The sequence below is a fragment of the Periophthalmus magnuspinnatus genome, chromosome 18, assembly GCF_009829125.3.
Source record: "Periophthalmus magnuspinnatus isolate fPerMag1 chromosome 18, fPerMag1.2.pri, whole genome shotgun sequence".
Classification (NCBI taxonomy): Eukaryota; Metazoa; Chordata; class Actinopteri; order Gobiiformes; family Gobiidae; genus Periophthalmus; species Periophthalmus magnuspinnatus.
The window spans coordinates 1,030,848-1,058,402 of record NC_047143.1 but is presented as its reverse complement, the minus strand read 5'-3'; the positions used below and the strand labels follow the sequence as shown (position 1 = coordinate 1,058,402).

At 47.2% G+C, this 27,555-nt stretch overlaps 1 protein-coding gene across 1 annotated transcript; it reads right to left on the bottom strand.

Moving 5' to 3' along the window:
- LOC117386632 (FHF complex subunit HOOK interacting protein 1A-like) lies at positions 1-17,830 on the bottom strand. Its single transcript, XM_033984042.2, has 16 exons — positions 17,738-17,830; positions 17,326-17,515; positions 15,832-16,053; positions 14,823-14,985; positions 13,781-13,892; positions 9,168-9,269; positions 8,725-8,781; positions 8,343-8,429; positions 7,934-8,101; positions 7,449-7,528; positions 7,137-7,276; positions 6,797-6,908; positions 3,605-4,767; positions 2,075-2,256; positions 1,127-1,247; positions 1-278 (listed from the first exon to the last, which is right to left on the bottom strand). Exons 1-16 carry the CDS (start codon positions 17,828-17,830, stop codon positions 1-3), a joined length of 3,270 nt encoding a protein of 1,089 aa, XP_033839933.2.
- Positions 17,831-27,555: the final 9,725 nt, after the last annotated feature.

The window sequence follows — 27,555 nt, the reverse complement described above, 5'->3', positions numbered from 1 at the left end:
TCAGGAGTCAGGGCCGACGCCGTGGTCAGGGCCGACGCCGTGGTCAGGGCCGACGCCGTGGTCAGGGCCGACGCCATGGTCAGGGCCGACGCCGTGCTCTTGTGCCAGTGCAGCCAGCTCTTTGAGAAACTCTGCGTACAGAACGATGGCGTAGACTCGACTTTGGGCCTGGGGCGGGATGTCGGGGCAGGGGGGCAGGGGGAGGAGCGCGCCGTGACCCCACCCGTTTAGGACGGCGAGGTCTGCGGAGGGGTCAGCGCCGCCGGCCTCAAGACGCTCTGGAAGACATAAACAAGTGTGGTTGTTCTTAAATGTCCTTCATAAAAACATTGGACTTGACTTGTTCTGAATCCTGAATAAAAAACAAAAAAGTCAAACATAGCTCATTATAACATGTTTATTTTTTATTTTTTTATGTGGATAATATGTCGACTTTTAAAAACGCTAAAAGTCTTTTTCATGTTGCTTCGACTGCCTCACGTTGTACTTAACACAAAAGGCCACTAGAGGTCCCCCTAGTATCACAGTTAATCCAGGACAGCTGCAGATTTTCATGTCAAAACAAATATATTTTTGTTTATTTATATTTTATTTTTAGATTATTTAATGTATTTCATATTATTAACATCAAAATTAACTCAAAAGAGCAAAGAAAATTTCAGGAAAGGTTAAATTTATGCCATATTTATGCATTTTTTTCAGTATCGATACGTGTCTAGTTTCAGTTGACACTTTGCAGCTGACGTCATCAACATTCCCTGGGGGTGTGACGCTAACCGGAGGCACTGCTCTGTCTGAAACTCTGTTAGACTTTAATCTGAGGTTTGTTTAAACACAATCTGACCAGAAAGAACTGACTGTGAGCTGGTTTGTGCTGTTAAACAAGTCCCTCTCAAATAACATTACAGTCACAAAGCTAGCATTAGCATTAGCATTAGCATTAGCCAACAGTTTTCCATTGAGTCGATCTCACCTTTTTGTTGAAAATCAGGCTCCATTTTGTATTTTTTCTTGAGTTTTCAGAAAATCTTCACACTTTTTGGCAGTGTTTGCTAACGTGTCTCCATGGTAACTGAAAACCATCCACAGACATACATGCAGAACACCCCAACACTAGCATCGTTACCTCTAATCTTCTTGTCCTGATCCTTGATGAGCAGAAACCTCCAGGCCTGACTCACCAGCGCCGCGACCTCTGGCCTCTGCGACATGAAGCGCTCGATCTGCTCACGCACAGACACGAGCACCTGCACGAAAACGACCACATTTTGGTCTTAAACGTTCATATTAAACCTCTTTTTATTTCACGATTTTGTCCGTAAATCAAGATATGAACATTAATAACGTACAAATCAGCTGCGTTTTAATCCCCGGGGTCGCTCCCACTACCGTTAGCAACAGGTTTGACTGACAGCGTTGCTAAGGGTGTTACCTTCCACAGCCTCGCTCCTGATTGGCTCTTTGGTTGCTACGATACTCGTGGTCAGAATTCCAAATACGGATCAGTAAACAGTTTGCAGTCGTCCAAAGTTCCTCCTCACTGACCTTCAGAGCATTCGGAGCATCGTTATGACTCACCATGATGAGTTTATAAGCAGTTTTCACAACTTTGTGTATTGCTACGCTAACGCTAACAACAACTAGCATGAAGAGAATATGTCTGTGCGGTGACAACACAAATAGGGAACATCTGGACAGAGAAAATAACCACAAAACTACAGAAATGTGACTTTATACATTCATTACACTGCGAGCTACAACTCTGACCAGTTCATAATGTCGTTGTGTCCTTGAGCAAGACACTTAACCCACCTCCCGTGTCTGTAGGCGTGTACTTTTACATTCAAATACTTTCAAATAGATGAAGAACAGTACTATAAATACTGTATATGTGGAAGGCGTTTTTAGATCGTGCTGCTAAATACTGTAATGTTGCTTGTTTGGCGCCCTCTGCTGGTAACGCCACGCAACCGCACAACCGCAGTAAATCAAACTAAACTTGACTTGAACCAAAATACAACTCAAAAAAACGAACCAAAGCTCAACAAAATCATGAACGTGTGGCCGTGTTTACCTGGTAGAGCGTGCGCACGTTCGGGTGTGTGACGTCGGTGTTCGTGCCGAGCAGGAAGCCCCGGAGCAGAGGTTGGGGGTACGACGCCAGCTGGGACAGGATCCCGGTCACCAGCAGATTCACGGCGATGGAGTTTTCCAGAAGGTTCTCCAGACGGGACAGGAGCACGCTGACGAACGGACCTGAGGGAGGCGAGGGGTCGGGTTAGAGGAAACGGTCACGGTCGCGTTTTTTTCTACCTTCACCTGATGTTTGTGTGGAGACCCTCAGATCAATGGACGAACGCTCTACCGACTGAGCCACGAAGTTACACAGTTCATCTTTAACAAACCACAGCCTTGACATTACACAACAATGGAACTTTAATGTCGAAAAAGACGGGGTGTCACTTGAAATGGACTTTTGTATCTTTCTCTCATGTTCTAACTCTGCTCCTCATCAAAAACACGTCTGCAGAGGGTTTAGAGTCATCCACGCATGTTTGAGTCATCCAGAGATCTCTAGCTATAAGATTCTGTACGAGGCTCCGCCCACAACCCTACATCACCCACGCTCCTCACGACAATCCTCCATAAATATACAAAAACATGACATAAAACTGTTCACTACGACTTCACAAACCTGGTGTGATGTGCAGTAGTTTCATTAGTGCGATGCAGCTGAGTGTGTTGTGACGGTGCTCTGAAGGGGGAGGGGCTTAGCACAGAGAGCAAAGGGACTCAGATTGTCAAAAATGAAACTTATAAAACATTTTAATATGTCGTTTTGGGCGAATATAACATTTTTAAAACAATAAAAGGAAACAAAATATGTGATGTGTTACAGTAAATACAACACAGAGGTAAATACCTCCTCTTTAATACCCCACAGAAGTAAATACCTCCTCTTTAATACCCCACAGAAGTAAATACCTCCTCTTTAATACCCCACGGAAGTAAATACCTCCTCTTTAATACCCCATAGAAGTAAATACCTCCTCTTTAATACCCCACAGAGGTAAATACCTCCTCTTTAATACCCCACAGGAGTAAATACCTCCTCTTTAATACCCCACAGAGGTAAATACCTCCTCTTTAATACCCCACAGAGGTAAATACCTCCTCTTTAAGATATTGTGGGAAAATCATTTCAACTTAAAGCTACAGTTTGTAACTTTCTAGAGGTGACACTTCACCTGTATGATTCCATGTAAATTAAAAGTTAAATCCATATTTAGGAACATTCTTCATGGGGAAAGATACGTTTTATGTCAAACTGTGGAAGATTATGATCAAACAACAACATTTCCATGGAAACAAGCAGGAGGAGTAAGAGTGGAAGTGTTTTGTTTGTTTTTTGGTTTTTTTTAAAGATTTTTAGTGCAATAAACACAACCAAAATGAAAAAAAAACAAAAAAACACATACTTTATTCTAGTCTGTTTTTTGATTAAAAAGTTACATACTGTAGCTTTAATTAGAAAATGTAGAACTTTGAGGCTCTTTCAGTGGAACATTATTGATCTTATAAAGTGTTACTCAGAGTCACAAACCTGTAAATGGGATCCCGCTCCTACTGTTGTTTTTCGTCTCCTCGTCTTCCATCTCCTCCACCTTCTCTCCTCCCTCCTCGTCTCCTCCCTCCCAGCTCAGCGCCTCCTCGCACATCTTCACCTCCTCCTCTTCCTCTCGCTGTAACCTCCTCCTCAGCGCTCTCACTCTCCTCCTGAACGATCCGATGTCGTCCGTAAACTCCTCCAACTCTGGCTCCGCCCCCAGCGACCGCATCAGCTCTTGATACTGGAACACGAAGCTATCGCTGCTAACGCTAACGTCGCAAACCGCACTTCGGACTTGTGCTAGCGTAGCTTCGATTTGCGGTTTTGACTCAGTTTCCGTGTGTCCGTTGAATATAAGAGGATTATCTTCAGCTGGTTTCACTACAGCGTTTAAATTATTCATATACTGTAAGTTATAATCACGTTTATTGTCGATTTCAAATATATTTTTACTCAGAGTTACGCCGTTTGTTAGAATATAGTGACTTTTTGGTATGTCTTTAACTTCTATTCTTATTCTGTCGTCTGTTCCTGCATCCTCGCTCCTCCGTCTTGTTGACATAATGCTATTTACAGTCTCCAAAACCGTTTTTCCCGTTGCCGTTAGCATACTCGCTAACGTATTCTTCACTGGCGAGGTCCTTTTGTTCACATGTTCCATATTATTTTGGCTACTTGCCGATGAAACTCTCTCCATTGTAGCGGCTTTAATGTCTTTCTGCGCCACCAGATCGTAAACCAAAACGTCATCTTGAAACTCCGCCTCCTCCACGTACGAACCGTGGACTAGCTTGGTCGCGTTACGCCGCATTTCCTGAATATGTTTGGGTGGATTTTGACTTGAGATGTTTTGCGCGTCTTCTGAACAGCTGTGGTTTACGGAACTTTCATCGTCGAAAAGTTCGTCCCATTCGAGTTCGAGGGCGGAGCTAGACCTCGTTGCCTGGTTACTGGTGGAGGTCGTGTCCATGGAGGAGGAGGTGGGGGAGAGCAGAGAGGGAGGAGGAGTCACGGCTAAAGAGTAAACGGAGGTGCTTTCTGGACGAGGTAAAATGTCGTCCTCGTCTTCCTCGATGAAGATTCCCGGAGTCTCGCAGCGGAAAATCTCAGGGGGAGGGTCCGAACCGTCGTAAGGAGCCGACCACGACTGGCACGCTCTGGAATTAAAAAAGTAACTGAGTAAAAGTGAGTAAATATGAGTGTGGAGTGTGTGTGGAGTGTGTGTGGAGTGTGTGGAGTGTGTGGAGTGTGTGGAGTGTGTGTGGAGTGTGTGGAGTGTGTGTGGAGTGTGTGTGGAGTGTGTGTGTGGAGTGAGTGTGGAGTGTGTGTGGAATGTGTGGAATGAGTGGAGAGTGTGGAGTGAGTGTGGAGTGAGTGTGGAGTGAGTGTGGAGTGAGTGTGGAGTGTGTGTGTGGAGTGAGTGTGGAGTGTGTGGAGTGAGTGTGGAGTGAGTGTGGAGTGAGTGTGGAATGAGTGGAGTGTGTGGAGTGAGTGTGGAGTGAGTGTGGAGTGAGTGTGGAGTGAGTGTGGAGTGTGTGTGGAGTGAGTGTGGAGTGTGTGTGGAGTGTGTGTGGAGTGAGTGGAGTGAGTGTGGAGTGTGTGGAGTGTGTGGAGTGAGTGTGGAGTGAGTGTGGAGTGTGTGTGTGGAGTGAGTGTGGAATGAGTGTGGAGTGAGTGTGGAGTGTGTGGAGTGAGTGTGGAGTGAGTGTGGAGTGAGTGTGGAGTGAGTGTGGAATGTGTGGAATGAGTGGAGTGTGTGGAGTGAGTGTGGAGTGAGTGTGGAGTGAGTGTGGAGTGAGTGTGGAGTGAGTGTGGAGTGAGTGGAGTGAGTGTGGAGTGAGTGTGGAGTGAGTGGAGTGAGTGTGGAGTGAGTGGAGTGAGTGTGGAGTGTGTGTGGAGTGTGTGTGTGGAGTGAGTGTGGAGTGAGTGGAGTGAGTGTGGAGTGAGTGTGGAGTGTGTGGAGTGTGTGTGGAGTGAGTGTGGAGTGTGTGTGGAGTGAGTGTGGAGTGAGTGTGGAGTGTGTGTGGAGTGTGTGGAGTGTGTGTGTGGAGTGAGTGTGGAGTGAGTGTGGAGTGAGTGTGGAGTGAGTGTGGAATGTGTGGAATGAGTGGAGTGTGTGGAGTGAGTGTGGAGTGTGTGGAGTGAGTGTGGAGTGTGTGGAGTGAGTATGGAGTGTGTGGAGTGAGTGTGGAGTGTGTGGAGTGAGTGTGGAGTGTGTGGAGTGAGTGTGAAGTGAGTGTGGAGTGAGTGGAGTGTGTGGAGTGAGTGTGGAGTGAGTATGGAGTGTGTGGAGTGAGTGTGGAGTGTGTGGAGTGAGTGTGGAGTGTGTGGAGTGAGTGTGGAGTGTGTGGAGTGTGTGTGGAGTGTGTGGAGTGAGTGTGGAGTGTGTGGAGTGAGTGTGGAGTGTGTGGAGTGAGTGTGAAGTGAGTGTGGAGTGAGTGGAGTGTGTGTGAAGTGTGAGGAGTGTGTGGAGTGAGTGTGGAGTGTGTGTGGAGTGTGTGTGAAGTGTGAGGAGTGTGTGTGGAGTGAGTGTGGAGTGAGTGTGGAGTGAGTGGAGTGAGTGTGGAGTGTGTGTGGAGTGTGTGTGTGGAGTGAGTGTGGAGTGTGTGTGGAGTGAGTGGAGTGAGTGTGGAGTGTGTGGAGTGTGTGTGGAGTGAGTGTGGAGTGAGTGTGGAGTGTGTGTGGAGTGTGTGTGGAGTGTGTGGAGTGTGTGTGTGGAGTGAGTGTGGAGTGAGTGTGGAGTGTGTGGAGTGAGTGTGGAGTGAGTGTGGAATGTGTGGAATGAGTGGAGTGTGTGGAGTGAGTGTGGAGTGTGTGGAGTGAGTATGGAGTGAGTGTGGAGTGTGTGGAGTGTGTGTGGAGTGTGTGGAGTGAGTGTGGAGTGTGTGGAGTGAGTGTGGAGTGTGTGGAGTGAGTGTGGAGTGTGTGGAGTGTGTGTGGAGTGTGTGGAGTGTGTGTGGAGTGAGTGTGAAGTGAGTGTGGAGTGAGTGTGGAGTGAGTGGAGTGTGTGTGAAGTGTGAGGAGTGTGTGGAGTGAGTGTGGAGTGTGTGTGGAGTGTGTGTGAAGTGTGAGGAGTGTGTGGAGTGTGTGTGGAGTGTGTGTGGAGTGAGTGTGGAGTGAGTGTGGAGTGAGTGTGGAGTGAGTGTGGAGTGAGTGTGGAGTGAGTATAGAGTGTGTGTTTCAGACCTGTGTGCTGTGCATATGGCCTGTTGTGCGTCCCACAGATAGTGAAGATAATTCACATCCATCAAAAAGTCTGAAGTGCGACAAAAACCAACGACATCTGACCCCGAGGAACCTGAGACAACAACAGTCACATCTATTTAATCAATACAAAATATATTACAAACACTAAATTAAACCAGGACTAAACCAGGACTAAACCAGGACTGAACCAGGACTAAATCAGGACTGAACCAGGACTAAACCAGGACTAAACCAGGACTAAACCAGGACTAAACCAGGTCTAAACCAGGACTAAAGCAGGACTAAAGCCAGACCCAGTCCTGTGCAGGGGGGTACATACGTGTTCCTTTAGGCCAGAGCACGTGCTCAGACGCCCGCAGAGAGCCGTGGGTCTGGGAGCACCAGGAGGGCATGAGCCGCAGGAGGGAGGCCGCACTGGAGTCTGTGGGGCAGCTCAGGGACGGACACGGCACCAGGAACCTGACGCACAACAGCTCACATCAAACAGGTCCAGAGCGACACGGCACACACACACACACACACACACACACACACACACACACACACACACACACACACCCCCACCCACACACACACACACATTTATAAACCACAGAAAATAAGTTAAACTAAATAAAAACGTTTGTGTCACCTGAAGACGAGCTGCAGCATCACGTCCTCACAGAACAGACCGATGAGCGTCCTGAACAGAGACAGAGACACTGTCCCCAACTGTAACACACAACAGGGAGGTGTTAGAGAGGAGGAGGTCTCAAAGAGTCTCCTCTTGTCTCCACTCCTCCTCTTGTCTCCTCCTCTCTCTTTAGTCTGATCTGTTCACTTATAAACTTCCACTTGATGACATCACGAGGTGTAAGGTCACATTTTGATCTTTGTCGATGTAACAGACGAATAATAAAGTGACTCAAACATGTGAATGAAACTAAAAACAAAATGACATCATTATAACCTGGATTAAAGCTCCAAGAGGCACTTTTTTACAGTGAGAATCTACAGTGTAAAGTGAAAGTAAAAGGGGGTCGTCAGGGGTCGTTGAGAGTCATCAGAGGTCGTCGGGGGTCCTCAGGGGTCGTCAGAGGTCATCAGGGGTCGTCAGAGGTCGTCGGGGGCGGGCACCTGGAAGGGGGTGTTGACGCGGCTGACCAGCGTGTCCAGGATGTGCACCTGGTCGTGGGAGTGGAGCAGGACGAAGGAGAGGAAGGTCTGGAGCAGAGCGGGGGCGCAGATGGAGCGAAGGAACAGGTCCAGATACGCCGTCGTGGTCATCACCTCCTCCACCGTCAACTGCAACCACACGAGCACACACAGGGGGCGCTATAGACCGCCACGTTTAGGCGTCTTTACACCAGAGAGGAAAACGACTCAACCCAAGAGTCTGAGGTGTAAAAACAGATTCATTTATAACACTCCCTCTTTAAGATGAGCTGTTGTCACGGCAACAGGCACAAACATTCATAAAATCTCAATAAATATAAACACAGAGTCAAAAGGTCATAATTAATCTGAAAATGTGACAGTGAGTTACTTTATGTAGAGCTGGAGCGAGGACAGGCACCAGGAAACCATTATAGATGTAACTGAGGAGCTGAGAGCGGATGGAAGGATGAGCCACCTGAGAAAGAGGAGGGAGGGAGGGAGGGAGGAGAGAGGGAGAGAGGGAGGGAGGAGAGAGGGAGAGAGGGAGGGAGGGAGGGAGAGAGGGAGGGAAACAAAGAGAGAGAGACAGACAGAGGGAGAGAGAGAGTTTAGAATAACATGAAACATTCTGTGTGTGTGACATGTGTGTGTGACATATGTGTGTGTGTGTGTGTGTGACATATGTGTGTGTGTGTGTGTGTGACATATGTGTGTGACATGTGTGTGTGTGACATGTGTGTGTGTGTGACATGTGTGTGTGTGTGTATCACCTTTGTCACTGCGCTGCAGAAGTCTAAAGAGTGAAGAAAATGGACCAGCGCTGGGACCTGATGGAAAACAGGAAACACTTTAAGGTTTGTATCAGTTTAGATGAAAAAATGATATTTCAGAAACTGTTTCCCTAAAAATATCATCACAATCTGTCCCCGTCTGTCCCCGTCTGACCCAGTCTGTCCTGCTCTTGCTGGAGTCTGTTTTCATTGGGGCTTGTTCTTCGCTTCATTCACAGATTTAAGTCTTAAATCAGTAAAATCGACTTTACCTTTGAATTTTAAATCATGTCTAAAAGAATCACATGTTTTTGTGTTTTGAAAATAAAACTTTTAACCTTTATAAGTAAAAATACACAGTAAAAGTTTTAAAATGACACTGTTCTCTGCTGTCTGTGCTGCTTCTGGACATATTAAATAAATGAAACAGTGAAGAGCGCCACCTGCTGCCAGTCCTGAGGCTCCAGACAGTGCCAGTCGGGACTGTAGACCTGGAGACGGGCCGGAAGAGACGAGTACAACCCCGAAAGACCTGTGGCCAGAACCTGAGGGGACAGAACAACCACACTGAGACACGGGACAGGACCACAACACGGGACAGGACCACAACACGGGACAGGACCACACTGAGACTGACACGGGACAGGACCACACTGGACACGGGACAGGACCGCACTGGACACGGGACAGGACCACAACACGGGACAGGACCGCACTGAGACTGACATGGGACAGGACCACAACACGGGACAGAACCACAACACGGGACAGAACCACAACACGGGACAGGACCACACTGAGACTGACACGGGACAGGACCACACTGGACACGGGACAGGACCGCACTGGACACGGGACAGGACCACAACACGGGACAGGACCACACTGAGACTGACACGGGACAGGACCACAACACGGGACAGGACCACACTGAGACTGACACGGGACAGGACCACAACACGGGACAGGACAACACCATGGGACAGAACAACACTGACACAGGACAGGACGACACCATGGGACAGGACGAAACTGACACGGGACAGGACGACACTGGACACGGGACAGGACGACACCATGGGACAGGACGACACTGAACACAACACGGGTCTAAAAACAGAACATTTAAAACCAGATGATTCAAAATGAAAACATGAGAAATGAGCAGTGTGTGTTTAAGATCATCTGAGGATCTGAGCGTGCGCCTCCTCCAGTGACCTCTGCAGCTTCAAGTACTACGTGACATCACACAGGACTGCCTCCATTACAGTTTATAATCACAAACACCTGGCTGCAGGGGGCGGAGTCTGAAGTGTGGACGCCTGTAAGACCAATCACAGTGTTCCTTATACCTCCAGACTCCGCCCCTCCTTCCCCCCTCTCCCCTTTAGTCCACCAGACTCCGCCCACTTTATCAGCTCTACTTAAAATGCGGTTATTGTGGGTGGAGTTTACGTGTTGAGCCCCACTTTAAAGCTGTATTACATAACTTTCCTGTTGCTAAAGAGACAAGCAAAGAGGCGACACTAGAGACAAAGTTACAGCTCAGATCCGTGGAGAGGTGACCCAGTTTTTTTCACGGTACGTTTGAACAATAAATATGCACGTAATTAAATCAAGTGTAGATACGTTTAATGCCATACTGTGGGACATTTCAGGCAAAGCAATAACAGTAAACTATAACGAAAAGGGCACGAGGTAAGAGCTGATATTCACGTTATTCCAGGAGTTTCCGTGGACACCGCCGCCGTCGTCATTTGCGTTGTATTATCTTGTTCTACAGCCTCCGAGAGATAGGGGGCAGTGTGGTCTTGTTGTTGCGCATAAACAGTGAACATTTGACAGAAAACAACCTACTTTATTTGACATTTTTCCCAAATTCTCAATTGAAAGGAACGGGATTTCCACTGAACAGGAAGTGCTACTCCAAAAAGAGCGCAGTTTAGTCGCATTTACGGGGAAAAAAGTGGGCGGGGCTGAATAAGGTCGATAGTTTTTGTGCGTTTTGCGTGAACATAAACGGGTTAGTAGTGTTTGGCAGGGACAGAGTGCAGGAGACTGTGTTAAGTGAATGGGCAGCGGCGCAGTCACGTGATGAAGATAATCCTCTAATCCGAGCTCGGAGCTAAGTCGGCCACAGGGTTCACACGCACAAACGCACAAACGCACAGACGCACAAACCTGCCTCTGCGTCGCTACGGAGATGGAGACTTATGCAAACAGAATATTAGGGATTATAATAAAACAAAAAACACCATATCATAAGTCTTAAAATCATCCTACGCTCCTTTGTATAAAAGCGCAGGTGTTCCACAGGGCGCTGTGCTGTCCCCCCTGCTCTTCTCCCTGTACATCCGTCACTCAGGTCACTTTTTTATGGGACTAAAGTGGGATCTGTTGCTCTTATGGTAGATTTGTCAAAAGTACTAATACTAATCAATACTAAAACTATAATAATATTAAACTAGCATCAAAACTAGAAAAAAGTCAGATTTACAGGACAGAAATGAGTCTGATTATACTGAAGTGTCAGACACATGGACCAGTATGAACCTCCCTCTCTCCTCCTCCTCTTCCCTCTATTCCTCTTCTCTCCTCTCTCCCCATTGTTTTACCTCCTTCCTCTCCCACTAATCCTCCCCTTTCTCTCTCTCTCTCTCCTCTTCTCTCTCCTCCTTCTCTGCCTTCTCTTTCCTCTCTGTCGTACTTCTCTCTCTCCTCTTCTATCTTCTCTCTTCCCTCTCTCTCTCCTCATTCTCTCCCTTCTCTCTCGCTCTCTTTGCTTTCTCTCTCCTCCTTCTCTCTTCTGTCCTTCTCTCTCCTTCTTCTCTCTCTCTCTCTCCTCCTTGTCTCTCTCCTCCTTCTCTCTCTTCTTTCTCTCTACTTCTTCTCTCTCCTCCTTCTCTTTCCCTCCTTCTTCTCTCTCTCCTACTTCTATCTGCTCTCTTTCCTCTCTCTCTCCTCCTTCTCTCTCTTCTTTCTCTCTCTCCTCCTTCTCTCTCTTCTTTCTCTCTCCTTCTCTCTCTCCTCCTTCTCTTCTCTTTCCTCTCTCTCTCCTTCTCTCTCTCCTCCTTCTCTTCTCTTTCCTCTCTCTCTCTCTTCCCTATCTCTCTCCTCCTTCTCTCTCTTCTCTCTTTCTCCTCCTTCTCTCTCTCCTCATTCTCTCTTTCTCTCTTTTCTCTTGCTGTTTTTCTCCTCATTCTTTTTCCTCCTTCCTCTCCTACTAATCCTCCCCTTTCTTTCTCTCCTCCTCCCTCTCTCTCTCTCATGTCCTCTTTCCTCCTCTCTTCATTCCTTTACCCTCTCCTTTCCGTCTCCTCCTCTCTCTCTCTCCTCTCCTCCTCTCTCTCTCTGCTCGTCCTCTCCTCAGTGTTTGTTTATGATCCAGTACCAGAGTTATAGATGTGTGAAATGTCCCGGTGTGGGGCTTTAATCGTGCTTAAACGTGTTTGTGTCAGTCGTTCCCAGAGGAGTGTGGTCAGATCAGTTTATGACATAATGTGTCATAACGACTGTAATGAGATTATGACCGACACCAGAGTGGACACAACAAACTGCAGCTCACTGCCCCGGGACACGTCCACCACGACCAGGGACGGGCAGGAAAAATAAACAATGTGGAACTTTCACAGATTAAGGCTCCACCAACACACAACCGACTGAAATAAGTGTTAAAACTCCTGGATTATGCAACATGAGTCGTGTGAGATTGAATCATGATCTAATGTTCCCTCCTCAAAAACAAACTGAAGTGTTTCATTCACGTTTGACGGTGCATCCACCCCGGGGCGTCCACACCGGGGCGTCCACACCGGGGCGTCCACACCGGGGCGTCAGGGGCGTCAGGGGCGTCCAGTTTAGCAGTGCGTCCTGAGTGTCCAGGCGTCAGACGCTCAAGACGCACGTCCAAAGTTGAAAAAGTTAAACTTTTGGGCGTTGGACGCACAGCATCAACCAATCAGAGACCACGATCCAGAGACAAAGTGACATCATTATCCAGAAGAACAGACACAGATTGGACAGACGTGTGAATTCCACCACTGTATGATGTGACGTCACAGAGCGCGGGCGGAGAGCCTGTGGTTGGCGTCCTGGGACGTCGTCCGCGCACCAAAGCGGGACAGGAGGTCACCGACCTGGGCCTGGGACAGACCAAAGTATCACTGGAAGCGGTGGTCGTCCAGATGGAGCTCCTGGAGCAAGTGATGGAACTCGCCAAACTCGGAATTATATGATGGACCCCGACACGCCGCCGCCGCAGAGCCCATCGCCGCCGCTGACGACTTTTATGTCATAAATACAAGACACTCGCTCAAACGGTCTGTGCACAAAAAGACCAGGAAAACACTCAGACGCACGGAGGAGGCGTCTACGCTCAAATGTACAGGCGTCCAGCCCCGACGTGGACGAACCATCAGTTTATTATTAGTCTGTTACAAATACAAAGATCAAAATGTGACGTTACACCTCGTGATGTCATCAGGTGGGAGTTTATAAGTGAACAGGTCAGACTAAAGAGGAGAGGAGGAGACAAGAGGAGGAGACAAGAGGAGACAAGAGGAGGAGACAAGAGGAGACAAGAGGAGACAAGAGGAGGAGAGGAGACAAGAGGAGGAGACAAGAGGAGGAGAGGAGACAAGAGGAGGAGACAAGAGGAGGAGAGGAGACAAGAGGAGGAGACAAGAGGAGGAGACGAGGAGACAAGACGAGGAAAAAGAGGAGACAAGAGGAGACAAGAAGAGACAAGAGGAGACAAGAGGAGGAGACAAGAGGAGGAGATGAGTTTTCCAGTGAGCTCCTCCTTTTCCCTTTAGTTCAGTTGTAGATTGTCAGTTGTTCCAGGACTGAAATGATCCAGATGATTCTAGTGAAGGTGGAGTTTAAAAACACAGTGGAGCACTTCCTGTATCACCACATGATGACATCACAAGGTGGAACAGAGTGTTTTCAGTCTGAATGTGCAGGTTTGACGCCGTGTTTTGGTCTTTTCTTTTTAAATGTCCTGAATGTCTCGTCCAGCTCTCGACCTCTCTGCTGTAAACACGTTTGTACTGACCGGACAGAAGTACGTGTTCTCCGTGATGTGCCGGGCCACGCGCAGATCTGACGCCGACAGAGACATGATCAGCAGCAGGGCGTCCCGAGCCTGACGTCCCACCAGCCCCTGCCTGAAAAAAACACCATCACGACCATCAGACGAACTTTAAAAGAACAAGTTTCAGTTTAAACAGACAGAGGGGATGTGGTTTTACAATAGAAAGTGAACTGGAGCCAGAGACGATGGAGCAGGAAGTGCGCGCATGATCACTTCCTGTTTGGAGCGTAGCGGCGGCGGTTAGCACGTTAGCACGTTAGCTCTGTGTATTTATGTAAACAGACTATGGACCTTCTGTTATTTTAATGTTGAGCCACAAAAGAAACATCGGTCTGGAAAGAAAATGTGTTGTAGTAGTAGTAGTAGTAGTAGTAGTAGTAGTAGTAGTAGTAGTAGTAGTAGTAGTAGTAGTAGTAGTAGTAGTAGTAGTAGTGACCTCGTCCCACAGAGCCTCAGGGACAAATGAGACAAACAAAACCCAAACAAAAGACAAATAAAAGGAGCTTGATCTGAAGAAGCTCAAAGTCACTGCATCAAAACCAGGACTAAACCAGGACTAAACCAGGACTAAACCAGGACTAAACCAGGACTAAACCAGGACTGAACCAGGACTAAACCAGGACTGAACCAGGACTGAACCAGGACTGAACCAGGACTAAACCAGGACTGAACCAGGACTAAACCAGGACTGAACCAGGACTAAACCAGGACTGAACCAGGACTAAACCAGGACTAAACCAGGACTAAACCAGGACTAAACCAGGACTAAACCAGAACTAAACCAGTAATAAACCAGGTCTAAACCAGGACTAAACCAGGACTAAACAAGTGCTAAACCAGGACTAAACCAGGACTAAACCCCCCGTCCCCTCGTCCTCACCCCCTCGTCCTCGTCCCCTCGTCCTCGTCCCCTTGTCCTCACCCCCTTGTCCCCTCGTCCTCACCCCCCCCGTCCCCTTGTCCCCCCGTCCCCTCGTCCCCTCGTCCCTCCGTCCCCTCGTACCTGTGTGTGTAGGGGATGAGGAGGGAGAAGAGGAGGAAGTTGGCTGCTCCTTGGTCTTCGCTGGTGTGAAAAAACAGCTCCAGCACAGACGGGTCCTTCACCAGAGCCTCACAGAGCTGAAGGAGGAGCAGAACCAGCTCCACCTCCACCAGACCTCCACCCTCTGCGCACACACACACACACACACACACACAACAACACAGACACACACACACAACAACACAGACACACACAGACGCACAATCAAATCATACGTCAGGTCGATAAAAACACATAAAACTCTGAGGAAAATAAATCCAGAACCAGCAAATGTTCAAATATTTAAATAATCACATGTTAGATTGGATTTGTGATCACTGCTAATTTAGCCTAGCCTAGCATAGCGTCTTACCTCAACCTAATTTATAATCTCGTTAAAGATCCACATCACACTGTCCTCTGTTTAATGTTCACACACAGACCTGGAGTTGTGTTTTGTTTCACATGTTTAACACAAACAAACCTGCAGATTTAGGCTGAAAACACTCTGTTCCACCTTGTGATGTCATCATGTGGTGATACAGGAAGTGCTCCACTGTGTTTTTAAACTCCACCTTCACTAGAATCATCTGGATCATTTCAGTCCTGGAACAACTGACAATCTACAACTGAACTAAAGGGAAAAGGAGGAGTTCACTGGAAAACTCCTCTCCTCCTCTTGTCTCCTCCTCTTGACTCCTCTCCTCCTCTTGTCTCGTCTCCTCTCCTCCTCTTGTCTCCTCCTCTTGACTCCTCTCCTCCTCTTGTCTTTCCTCCTCCCTCTTTAAGTCGATCTGTTCACTTGAAAACTTCCACTTGATGACATCACAAGGTGGAACAGAGCGTTTTGATCTTTGACTTAAACCTCACAGAGTCACTTTTTTAAATGTGAGACGTGTCTAAAAATGGTAAATATGTTGAATATTTCATCTGGCCGTCGCACTGACCCCGCCCCATAAACACAGACGTGGCCCCTCCCCCCGTGTCCCACCTGTCCCGGTGCCGGCGCAGGACGCCAGCAGCATCATGAGGGGCCTGAGGACGGGTTTGTGGTGGAGCAGCGGCTGTCGGGCCTGAGACAGAAGCATCTGGTACATCCTCAACTGCTCCACCTTCATGTCCTCAGTGAACTGTCTCCTCAAACTCCACAGAAACAACCGCTCCATCACCCCCTCCACCACCACCAGCTCCAGGATCGGACCCATCGCACCTCCTGCAGGAGGAGGGAGGAGGGAGGAGGGGGGAGGGGGGAGAGAGGAGAGAGGAGGGAGGAGAGAGGACAGAGGAGGGAGGAGAGGGGAGAGAGGACAGAGGAGGGAGGAGGGGGGAGGGGGAGGGAGGAGAGAGGACAGAGGAGAGAGGAGGGAGGAGGGGGGAGGGGGGAGAGAGGACAGAGGAGGGAGGAGGGAGGAGGGGGGAGGGGGAGGGAGGACAGAGGACAGAGGAGAGAGGACAGAGGAGGGAGGAGGGAGGAGAGAGGAGGGAGGAGGGAGGAGAGAGGACAGAGGAGGGAGGAGGGAGGAGGGAGGAGGGAGGAGGGAGGAGAGAGGAGAGAGGAGGGAGGAGAGAGGAGGGAGGAGAGAGGACAGAGGAGGGAGGAGAGAGGAGAGAGGACAGAGGAGGGAGGAGGGAGGAGAGAGGAGAGAGGAGGGAGGAGAGAGGACAGAGGACAGAGGAGGGAGGACAGAGGACAGAGGAGGGACATGTCGTCAAACTGCTGATGAATGAATATTATTTTTATTGTTTACGTTTTTTTGGAAAAGACAAAATAAAACATTTTCTTCACTGATTAAAAAAGGATTAGGCTGAAGCACTTCCTGATCAACACCCAACAAATCCACAAAACACATGAAAAACATTTAATCTTTCATTTTAAACACAGACAGTGTAAATATGTGAATGAACTCACGGTTTAAATTATTTTAACTTTAGACAGTTTTAATTTTCTCAGTCTGATTCCTCAGACACGGCTTTGCCTCGTGTTAGCGTTTATTTTATTATTTTATTACATTCAAACTGAAACAAACGTCTTAATTTAAAGAGCGACAGGACTGTCCTCACCACAAAACACAACTGTCAAAATGTTTAACTTTGTCATTTTAATATATTTGATTTTTATAAAAGTTCATTATTTGATCAGAGAAACACAGAATCTGTTTATTCATTATTTTTGTCTGTTCTGTTTAACAGTTTCCCCAAATGTCCAGAAAGATCAACATGGAAGAACTTTGTCTCATGAACTCGTTCTGTTTCAGTTCTGATCCAAAACTATTTTATTTTACAATTTGTCTCACTGGAAAAACATGAATTTTCAACAATAACTTATTCAAATCAAAACATTTTTAAGTTGCATCAGCTCAGTTTGAACTTCAACATCAAATCCTGAACAATAAAACTTTGTATCACATAAAAATAACGTCTGATTCAGACAGAGCAGTGCCTCCAGTTAGCATCATCACAGTGTCCACACAGTTTGAATCGTCACCTTGCCCCGCCTCCTCCTCCATCAGCAGAAACAGCATGTGCTCCACGTAGTTCTGGACGGCGCTGGCCTCATCCGCGGGAATCGCACCCACACGCGCCGAACCGCCGCCGCCGCCGGTCACATGACCCGACAGGAAGCTCAGAGCGCCAGAGCTGCGGCTCGGCTCGTGTTTCTCCAGGATCTTCACCACCTGAACAACAACCACAATAAAACACCTGCAGCACGTCAGTCTGACCTCAGGGGGCGGGGCCTCAGGGGGCGGGGCCTCAGGACCTCAGGGGGCGGGGCCTCAGGACCTCAGGGGGCGGGGCCTCAGGACCTCAGGGGGCGGGGCCTCAGGACCTCAGGGGGCGGGGCCTCAGGACCTCAGGGGGCGGGGCTTTCATTTCATCTAAATAAATGAAACACTCACCTGTGTCCAGTGGTTTTTAAAAACCATCATACACGTCTCTGCATCCACTCCTCTGAGAGACACGCCCCCGACCACCACAGACGCCATCATCATGAAACAGAGGAGGAGGAGGAGGAGGAGAGAGAGAGGAGGAGGAGAGGAGGAGGAGGAGGAGGAGGAGAGAGAGGAGGAGAGGGAAGAGAAGGGAAAGAGACGGAGAGAGAAAGGATGGGAAGAGGAGGACAAGGAGAGAGAGAAAAAGTGAGAAAGGAGAAGAAGAGGAGACAGAGAGAGAGAGGGAAGGAGGAGAAGGAGGAGAAGTAGAGCTAGAGCATGGTGGTGTTCATGGTGGTGTTCATGGTGGTGTTCGTGGTGGTGTTCATGGTGGTGTTCATGGTGGTGTTCAGGGGAGACTTGTGGTGGTTTCAGCCCAGGATGAGGCTCTGGTTCTGGGGGAAGCGGCCGTCAGCATCAGCCCTACAGCTCCACAAACAGAACAGATTATAACAAACTGCACCTGTGTGTTTAATGCCACACTGCGGCACATTCCACCACAACCACGCTCATCATCAAAGAGTTTTTGTATCGATGTCCTTTCATCACAAACACGTCTGAAGAGGTTTGAGATGTCATTCATGTTTGAGTAATCTAGAGATCTGTCCCGGGCCCTATTCAAACCCTCTTTATGTTTAACAGTACAAGTCTGTACGAGGCTCCGCCCACCGTACCTCGTCTTTAACACAACAGGTCAAACACAGTGGAAAGGCTCGCTGCTCTTCACCGTTTCTAATTTTGTCTCTACATTGTGTAAATTCAGGAAAGGCTGAAATCAAAGAAGGAAATTACACGTCGTCAACGACAACGACAACCAGGAAATACCTGAAACAAACACGAGGATCTTAAGCTCCTCCTTAAAACGAGCTGTTTACTTTGTGTTTCTCTGGATTGTTATAAAAGAGGAGAGGAGGAGGAGGAGACAAGAGGAGGAGACAAGAGGAGGAGAGGAGTTTTCCAGTGAACTCCTCCTTTTCCCTTTAGTTCAGTTGTAGATTGTCAGTTGTTCCAGGACTGAAATGATCCAGATGATTCTAGTGAAGGTGGAGTTTAAAAACACAGTGGAGCACTTCCTGTATCACCACATGATGACATCACAAGGTGGAACAGAGTGTTTTCAGTTTGAGAGAAGAGCTCAGTCTAAATCTGCAGGTTTGTTTGTGTTAAACATGTGAAACAAAACACAACTCCAGGTCATGAGACTTTTTCAGTATCGATTCTGCTCAAATGTGGATTTAGTTTTGTTTCTTGTTTTATTTTCGTGTCTGATTTTTGATGTTTGTTTCTCAGAGTCACATGTTTGACAATAATCTGTTTAATCCAGACCCCAGGTCACATGACCTGAGATTAAACCCACACACTGACCTGAGTGTGTGTGTGTCTGCGGAGTGTGCGTCTGCAGAGTGTGCGTCTGTACAGTTTGTCTGCAGAGTGTGCTCCATTTCTCCTTCTCCTCCTCCTCTCTTGTCCTCCCCTCTCTCCTCTTCCTCTCCTCTTTACTCTGCCCAAAACACGTCTCACTTCATTCTAAATTTCTACATTTACACTTTAAATACTTTTACTCTGTTACTCTGTTAATCAGGTACATACATAAATACTTTTAAATACTTTAACTCAAGTAGATGTTTTCCTGTGACACTTTTCCTTGAGTATTTTTCCCTGTGTATCTTTTACTTTTACTGAAGTAAACCGAGGACAAAGTGACTGTAGAAACATTTAAACCAAAGTATTTTTACTCTGATGTTTCAGTCTCACGTGGGTCAGACCCGCTCCCCCCGCGGCGCTCACCTCTGGACTCATTCCGTTCTCCTCCCGTTCTCCTCTCGTTCTCCTCTCGTTCTCCTCCTGTTGTTTCTTTTCTTCTCGTCTCTTTTGATATAAACTTTAGTCCTGGGACAGTCTCCAGAGACATAAACTTGTGTCTAAATGTTCAATGTTCCTTTGGTTTAAGTTGTTTTTCTCTTTGTTGTTCGTCCTTTAAACTAAAGCTGCTCTGCCTCTGACCCGCGTTAAGCTGCTGTCAATCACTGCCACCTGCTGCCATGGAGACCACAGGCCCCGCCCCCTGCACGAGCCCCGCCCCCTGCACGAGCCCCGCCCCCTGCACGAGCCCCGCCCCCTGCACCTCTCAAATAAAAAATACAAAAAGAAAAAAAGAAACATAATGAACAAACACAAATAAACAAATAAAGTAACAAATACAAAAATAAAGAAACAAATAAAAAATAAACACATAAAGAAACAAACAAATACATAAATACTTTAATAAACAAATAAATTAATAGATAAACAATGAACAAACACAATAACCAGATCAATACAGAAATGAATAAATAAACAAAGAAATAAACACAAAGAAACACACAAACAAATAAATAATAAACAAACAAATAAATGAAGTAGTAAATAAATAAATAATTGTACATCATCACATCATTTTATTTTATTTGTATTTATTTTGAGGCCAGTGAACATTTTCTTTGTCTTACAGTAAGAACAAAACAACAAAAAAACATTTAACATCCACAGTCACTTTGACTTTACCCACAAACGACTTTAATCCCACATTTATGACGTCACATCATGAGTCTGTTTCATCTTCAGACATTTTACATCAAACCACATGAAGGATTATTGTTATTTATTTATTTATGTTTTAATGACAGATTAAAAAACAAACTATTAGGTCTCACTATTTTACTAAATAATAAGACCTGATTTTCATGATCGGTGTGAAATCCTTTGCTGCCCCCTGGTGGACGCCCCGTGCAAATACAGATAAGTCCTTTTTTAATGCCCTATGACGGGACTTTCAGCTCATTTGTGGGATTTGAGGAGACAAGATGAGGAGAGGAGACAAGATGAGGAGAGGAGACAAGAGGAGGAGAGGAGACAAGAGGAGGAGAGGAGACAAGAGGAGGAGACGAGACAAGAGGAGGAGACAAGACGAGGAGAGGAGACAAGAGGAGGAGACAAGAGGAGGAGACAAGAGGAGACAAAGTCCTATTACACATTACTATTAACAGTAGTATAAATGCAGTAGTTTCAAGTGTCGCTTAGAGATGAAAAGTTGTAGAGCAAAAACCCACCGGGTCTACTGAACCGGGCAATCTCAAGAGCGGTTCCTCAACTGCTGACAAACCAGATTATAGTCATAGCAACGTTAACAATGTGTTTTTTACTCTTCAGATGCAAGTAGGTGATGGGATGGACCACAGCCAGGTAGCGCTCCACGCAAACGAGCCCGTGAAAAAAAACCCTGTATGTACGAAGTGTTAGAATACAAGAACTGACCTAAGAACCAGAAGCCACGCACTCCACCGCTCACAGACCACAGCATGAGACAAACAACAAACATATTCATGCTCTCCACGGCCACCATGTTGAGCATCATGACGTCAGAGGGACTCAAGGTCACGTTTGAAGGACCAGAGCGTTGGCAGTTCCACCTCGAGCAGCCGATGTAGAGGACGAAAACAAACAGAGGAGTGAAGAGAGCGCAGGAAATCAGCAAGCCCTGGAACATGAAGATATTCGGTCCTAAAATCGAGCAGATGATCCAGCAATTCAGAGAAGAGTTGGAGGTAGAGTTCAGAGCCATTCCATCCAGAAGCTAAAATGGAAGTAAAAAGACAAAGAGCATGTGCGCTACAAACAAAAAGGTTTTCTTCAGGAACTTGAGACAGAATTGTTTGGAAACTTTACTCCCTCTGACCGATGACCCAGCTCCACCAGGCAGTAGTGCGCCAAACCAGGACTGAAGCCATGCCGTGCAGTTTTTGGTGTTTGTTTGCAAACACAAGACACTGTGGGATTACGGAGTTTTGCATTGATTTGGCTGGTCAATAATGAAAAGCAAACTGCACCGGGTTCTCATTGGTTGCCATTATTTTTGCACAGTTTTTTTTTGCAGTTTTTGTGCAAATCTCCCCCTGAATTAGGAGAAACACAGTGGTCCCTCATTTATCGCGGGGGTTATGTTCTAAAAATCCGTGAAGCATCAGGCAGGCCATCATCAACGACAGATGGTTTTACAAAGGTTAAACAGATCCATAACAAGTAAAGATTTAAGGCAAAAGAAAACCATAACATAAAACCGTCCTCAAGAAAAAGACGAGGTTACTGCACTGTGTCACTCATAGACGCGATGTGAGGGTTTACGAGGACGCGATGTAGACCGGCGTGGGCTTAGAGGACGCGATGTAGACCGGCGTGGGCTTAGAGGACGCGATGTAGACCGGCGTGGGCTTAGAGGACGCGATGTAGACCGGCGTGGGCTTACGAGGACGCAATGTAGACCAGCGTGGGCTTATGAAGACGCGATGTAGACCAGCGTGGGCTTATGAAGACGTGATGTAGACCAGCGTGGGCTTAGGAGGACGTGATGTAGACCAGCGTGGGCTTAGGAGGACGCGATGTAGACCAGCGTGGGCTTACGAGGACGCGATGTAGACCAGCGACGGCTTACGAGGACGCGATGTAGACCAGCGTGGGCTTACGAGGACGCGATGTAGACCAGCGAGGGCTTACGAGGACGCGATGTAGACCAGCGTGGGCTTAGGAGGACGCGATGTAGACCAGCGAGGGCTTAGGAGGACGCGATGTAGACCAGCGAGGGTTTACGAGGACGCGATGTAGACCAGCGAGGGCTTACGAGGACGCGATGTAGACCAGCGTGGGCTTAGGAGGACGCGATGTAGACCAGCGAGGGCTTACGAGGACGCGATGTAGACCAGCGAGGGCTTACGAGGACGCGATGTAGACCAGCGAGGGCTTACGAGGACGCGATGTAGACCAGCGTGGGCTTACGAGGACGCGATGTAGACCAGCGTGGGCTTACGAGGACGCGATGTAGACCAGCGTGGGCTTATGAGGACGCGATGTAGACCAGCGTGGGCTTACGAGGACGCGATGTAGACCAGCGAGGGCTTATGAGGACGCGATGTAGACCAGCGTGGGCTTACGAGGACGCGATGTAGACCAGCGTGGGCTTACGAGGACGCGATGTAGACCAGCGTGGGCTTAGAGGACGCGATGTAGACCAGTGAGGGCTTACGAGGACGCGATGTAGACCAGCGTGGGCTTAGAGGACGCGATGTAGACCAGTGTGGGTTTACGAGGACGCGACGTAGACCAGCGTGGGCTTAGGAGGACGCGACGTAGACCAGCGTGGGCTTAGGAGGACGCGACGTAGACCAGCGTGGGCTTAGGAGGACGCGACGTAGACCAGCGTGGGCTTACGAGGACGCGATGTAGACCAGCGTGGGCTTAGGAGGACGCGATGTAGACCAGCGTGGGCTTAGGAGGACGCGATGTAGACCAGCGTGGGCTTAGGAGGACGCGATGTAGACCAGCGTGGGCTTACGAGGACGCGATGTAGACCAGCGTGGGCTTACGAGGACGCGATGTAGACCAGCGTGGGCTTACGAGGACGCGATGTAGACCAGCGTGGGCTTAGGAGGACGCGATGTAGACCAGCGAGGGCTTATGAGGACGTAGGAATGTGTAACCCTCACTCTGAGAAGGTTGTAAAACATTCACCTAGTTGGACTTTGCTTGGAGTTTCTTAATGTGTGTAACGCAGACCAGAAGACTCACCATGTTGGTCTTAAAATGTGAGTTTTAAACATATTTACCGTGGTACCTGGAGATCAGCAAAGATTCAGACAATGAAAAGTTTGAAGTCGGTCCAAATGAGCTCACCCTCGGCCACATCTAGACACATGGAATTTAAATTATTGTGGGTTACACGGAAGAAGAAAAAAATATATATATTTCCTGCTGCTATTACTACTACTCCTAACTCAAATTTGAATCACTGTACTCCATAGCACCCCCTATCCTCCTGTGACAAGCATTGCAGCTGTATCCATGACGTCAGTGAGGTATAATAACGGCCTTATTGTGTAATATGTTCATGTGTCACAAGACTCAAACACTCTGAGTTTGGATGTGTGCTCAGAAAAAAACCTAAGGCGAAATAAAGACAGAAACAGGATTTGGACCAACAAAGATCAAAGGACGTGTTTGTAATGGCAAAGAGACTATTTAACGAGTAAATGAATAATATACAGTATTTAGGTCTTTATAAATCCGCCCTGTTCTTAAAACTGTTCAAATGATTCTCCATGTTCTAATCGTTTGTGACACTGTGACGTACGCACTTCCTTCTCCAGTTTTATTTTCCTTATCAGTGATACTTGTAGGATTCGACAGCGTCACGTTGTCTTTTTGATACAAATGTAAACAAATGCACTGCTCTAGTGTGATGTACAGCTGTCCATAGGGGGCGCTGACAGCATTTGTTGTGATGTTTATGACGACATCAGCTCCCACTGGACACTGCAGTTTTCTTCTTCTTCTTTCTTCTTTATATAATGTTTCCTCCTCACACAGACCTGGAGTTGTGTTTTGTTTCATTCTCACATGTTTAACACAAACAAACCTGCAGATTTAGACTGAGTTCTTCTCTCAAACGGAAAACACTCTGTTCCACCTTGTGATGTCATCATGTGGTGATACAGGACGTGCTCCACTGTGTTTTTAAACTCCACCTTCACTAGAATCATCTGGATCATTTCAGTCCTGGAACAACTGACAATCTACAACTGAACTAAAGGGAAAAGGAGCTGTTCACTGGAAAACTCCTCTCCTCCTCTCGTCTCCTCTTTTTTCCCCTCCTCTTGTCTCGTCTCCTCTTGTCTCCTCTTCTCCTCTTTTTTCCCCTCCTCTTGTCTCCTCTCCTCTTGTTTCCTCTCCTCCTCTTGCCTCCTCTTCTCTTTTTTCCTCTCCTTTTTTCCTCTTGTCTCCTGTCCTCCTCTTGACTCCTCCTCTTGTCTCCTCTTGTCTTCTCTCCACTTTTCTCCTCTCCTGCTCTTGCCTCCTCTTGTCTCCTCTCCTCCTCTTGTCTCCTGTCCTCCTCTTGACTCCTCCTGTTGTCTCCTCTTGTCTTCTCTCCTCTTTTCTCCTCTCCTCCTCTTGCCTCCTCTTGTCTCCTCTCCTCCTCTCGTCTCCTGTCCTCCTCTTGTCTCCTCTCTTCCTCTTGTCTCCTCCTCTTGCCTCCTCTCTTCCTCTTGTCTCCCCTGCTTTCATCTCCTCCTCTCCTCTTGTCTCCTCTCCTCTTGACTCCTCTCATCTCCTCCTCAGGCTGACCTGTTAACTTGAAAACTACCACTTGATGACATCACAAGGTGGAACAGAGCATGCTGAGCTTTGGAGATGTAGACAGACTGTATGTTTTTGAGGAGGGAGCAGCGTTAGAACAGGACGTGGTGTCCGGGTCAAACAGAGGCGGGATATTTGCCCAAAGCATTTGAGAAAATGTCACGAAATGTTTCCTTTGTTAAAATCGTGTTTATAAAGAGCTGAACTTTACAGGTTTAAACAGAAGATCTCCGAGACCACTTCAGGTGAGACAGCTCTTACTCATCACTGTTTAGGTTTAAAGGGGTACTGTGTAACTTTACCGGTGTAGGGACCGTCGCCAGCTCAGAGACAGACTGCTTTAGCCTAAAATGTTCCACTGTATGGCATTAAAAGCAGGTTTACACCAGTCAAAAGTTGGGACAGGCCTTTTCATGTTTTTGTTTGCAGTGACCATGAAGCCTGTGACTGTGGTTCTGCTCTGTGCCGTGGCGTTTATGTCATTCACTTTCATCTGTGAGTACATGAAACACACTCACACAAGAGCAAAAGACAAAGTTTAAATCTGTCACTGGACAAGTCATTGTAGGAGTGAAGACGTTTCGTTACTCATCCAATCTGCTTCTTCAGCTTTGATCAAAGAGAGACAAAAAACAGGACAACAGGGAATCGGAATCCAGAAGGAAAGGTGTAACTAATCCTTAAACAGCGGGTGTGTCTGGAAAACTTCAGAACATTTTCAGACAGTATGAGATTCCAGTCTTTTTCAAACCTACAAACACTTTAAGACAAAAACTGGTTCACCCGAAGGACAAAACCCAGAGCCACAAACAAAGTAATGTGTCTACTCCATTCAGTGAAGTGAAGAGTGCAGTGAGCGTTACACTGGTCCATAAGAGAATGAACCAACACAGAGAGAACAGCTCAGGACCACAGTCTGCTGTACATCTCCATCTCAAAGACACTAACCACTCCTTTGAACAGAGTGAGGTTCAGATCTGAGCCAGAGAAATTGTTTGAGAGGAGAGTTAAAGAAGCTATTTTGTTAGGAAAGAGAATCTATCTTTGAACAGGAATGGGGTCTTAGACATCACCTTTCCTCCATCTATAACGCCATCCTCAGACCCAAACAAAAAGAACAATAGTAGGTTTCGTTGTAGGCTCGTTTAAGCTGAAACTGGAGACACTAGCTGTTTACAGTTTCAGTGTGGTTAACTCCTCCCTTCAGACAGATATAAGACCGTGTCCAGCAGTAATCTGACCAGGACTGATGAAGCGACTTGGACGAGCAGAGAAACGTCTTCACTCCTACAACCATTTGTCCAGTTGACAGATTTAAACTTCGTCTTTTGCTCTGGATCAGACCTGGATGACTCAGGGATTACACAGACGCACTCACACAATATTCAGCAGTTACCATGGTGACACACTGAACACAATAGCAAACACTGTAAAAAGGTTCAAGGGAAAAAACATAGAAAATGGACTTAAAGAGCACATTTCCAGGAGCCTGTGATCAGAGCGAGCGTTCATGGTCTTGCTTAGGAGTTTGTGAGAAGGTTGTGACCGTAACGTCTTTGCAAAACCTCAGTCGTCCAGGTCTGACCCACAGTAGAAGCTAAAAGTTAAATCTGTAACTAGACAAAAAGTCGTAGGAGTGAAAATGTTTCGCTGCTCATCCAAACCACTTCAGTTCTTCAGGAAACACTTTATTCTGTATAAAAATGCTTTGGTAAAATGTCACGTCCCACCTCTGACTCGGACAACACATCCTGTTCTGCTCCCTCCTCAAAAACATACAGTCTGTCTACATCTCCAAAGCTCAACATGCTCTGTTCCACCTTGTGATGTCATCAAGTGGTAGTTTTCAAGTTAAGAGATCAGCCTAGACAGGGAGGAGGAGACAAGAGGAGGAGAGGAGACAAGAGGAGAGGAGGAGACAAGAGGAGAGGAGGAGACATGAGGAGAGACGAGGAGAGGAGACGAGAGGAGGAGAGGAGACAAGAGGAGGAGAGGAGACATGAACAAGAGGAGAGGAGGAGACAAGAGGAGAGACGAGGAGAGGAGACAAGAGGAGGAGAGAAGTTTTCAAGTTTTCAAGTGAACTCCTCCTTTTCCCTTTAGTTCAGTTGTAGATTGTCAGTTGTTCCAGGACTGAAATGATCCAGATGATTCTAGTGAAGGTGGAGTTTAAAAACACAGTGGAGCACTTCCTGTATCACCACATGATGACATCACAAGGTGGAACAGAGTGTTTTGAGTTTGAGAGAAGAATCTAAATCTGCAGGTTTTTTTGTGTTAAACATGTGTATGTATAATAAACATTTACCTCAGATACTGTCCCACCAAATGAAGTCATAACATCTGTGCTTCTTGTCTGTAGATGGCGCTACTGTCCCCGAGGGTGAGTAAAAAATATTGATACTTTGCAGTGACATTGGGCTGGGGGTATTCTATATGTATCTCTATGGTGGAATGTTCAGCAGTTACTATGGAGACACAACGCAAACATTTGCAAACACTGTCAAAAAAAGTTAAAAGATGAAAAGTTTAAATCCGATGGTCCTGTTTAGGAGTTTGATTCTCAATAAAAAAAAAGGTGAGAGACTTACTGGAAACAGCTGCCTAATGCTAATGCTAAT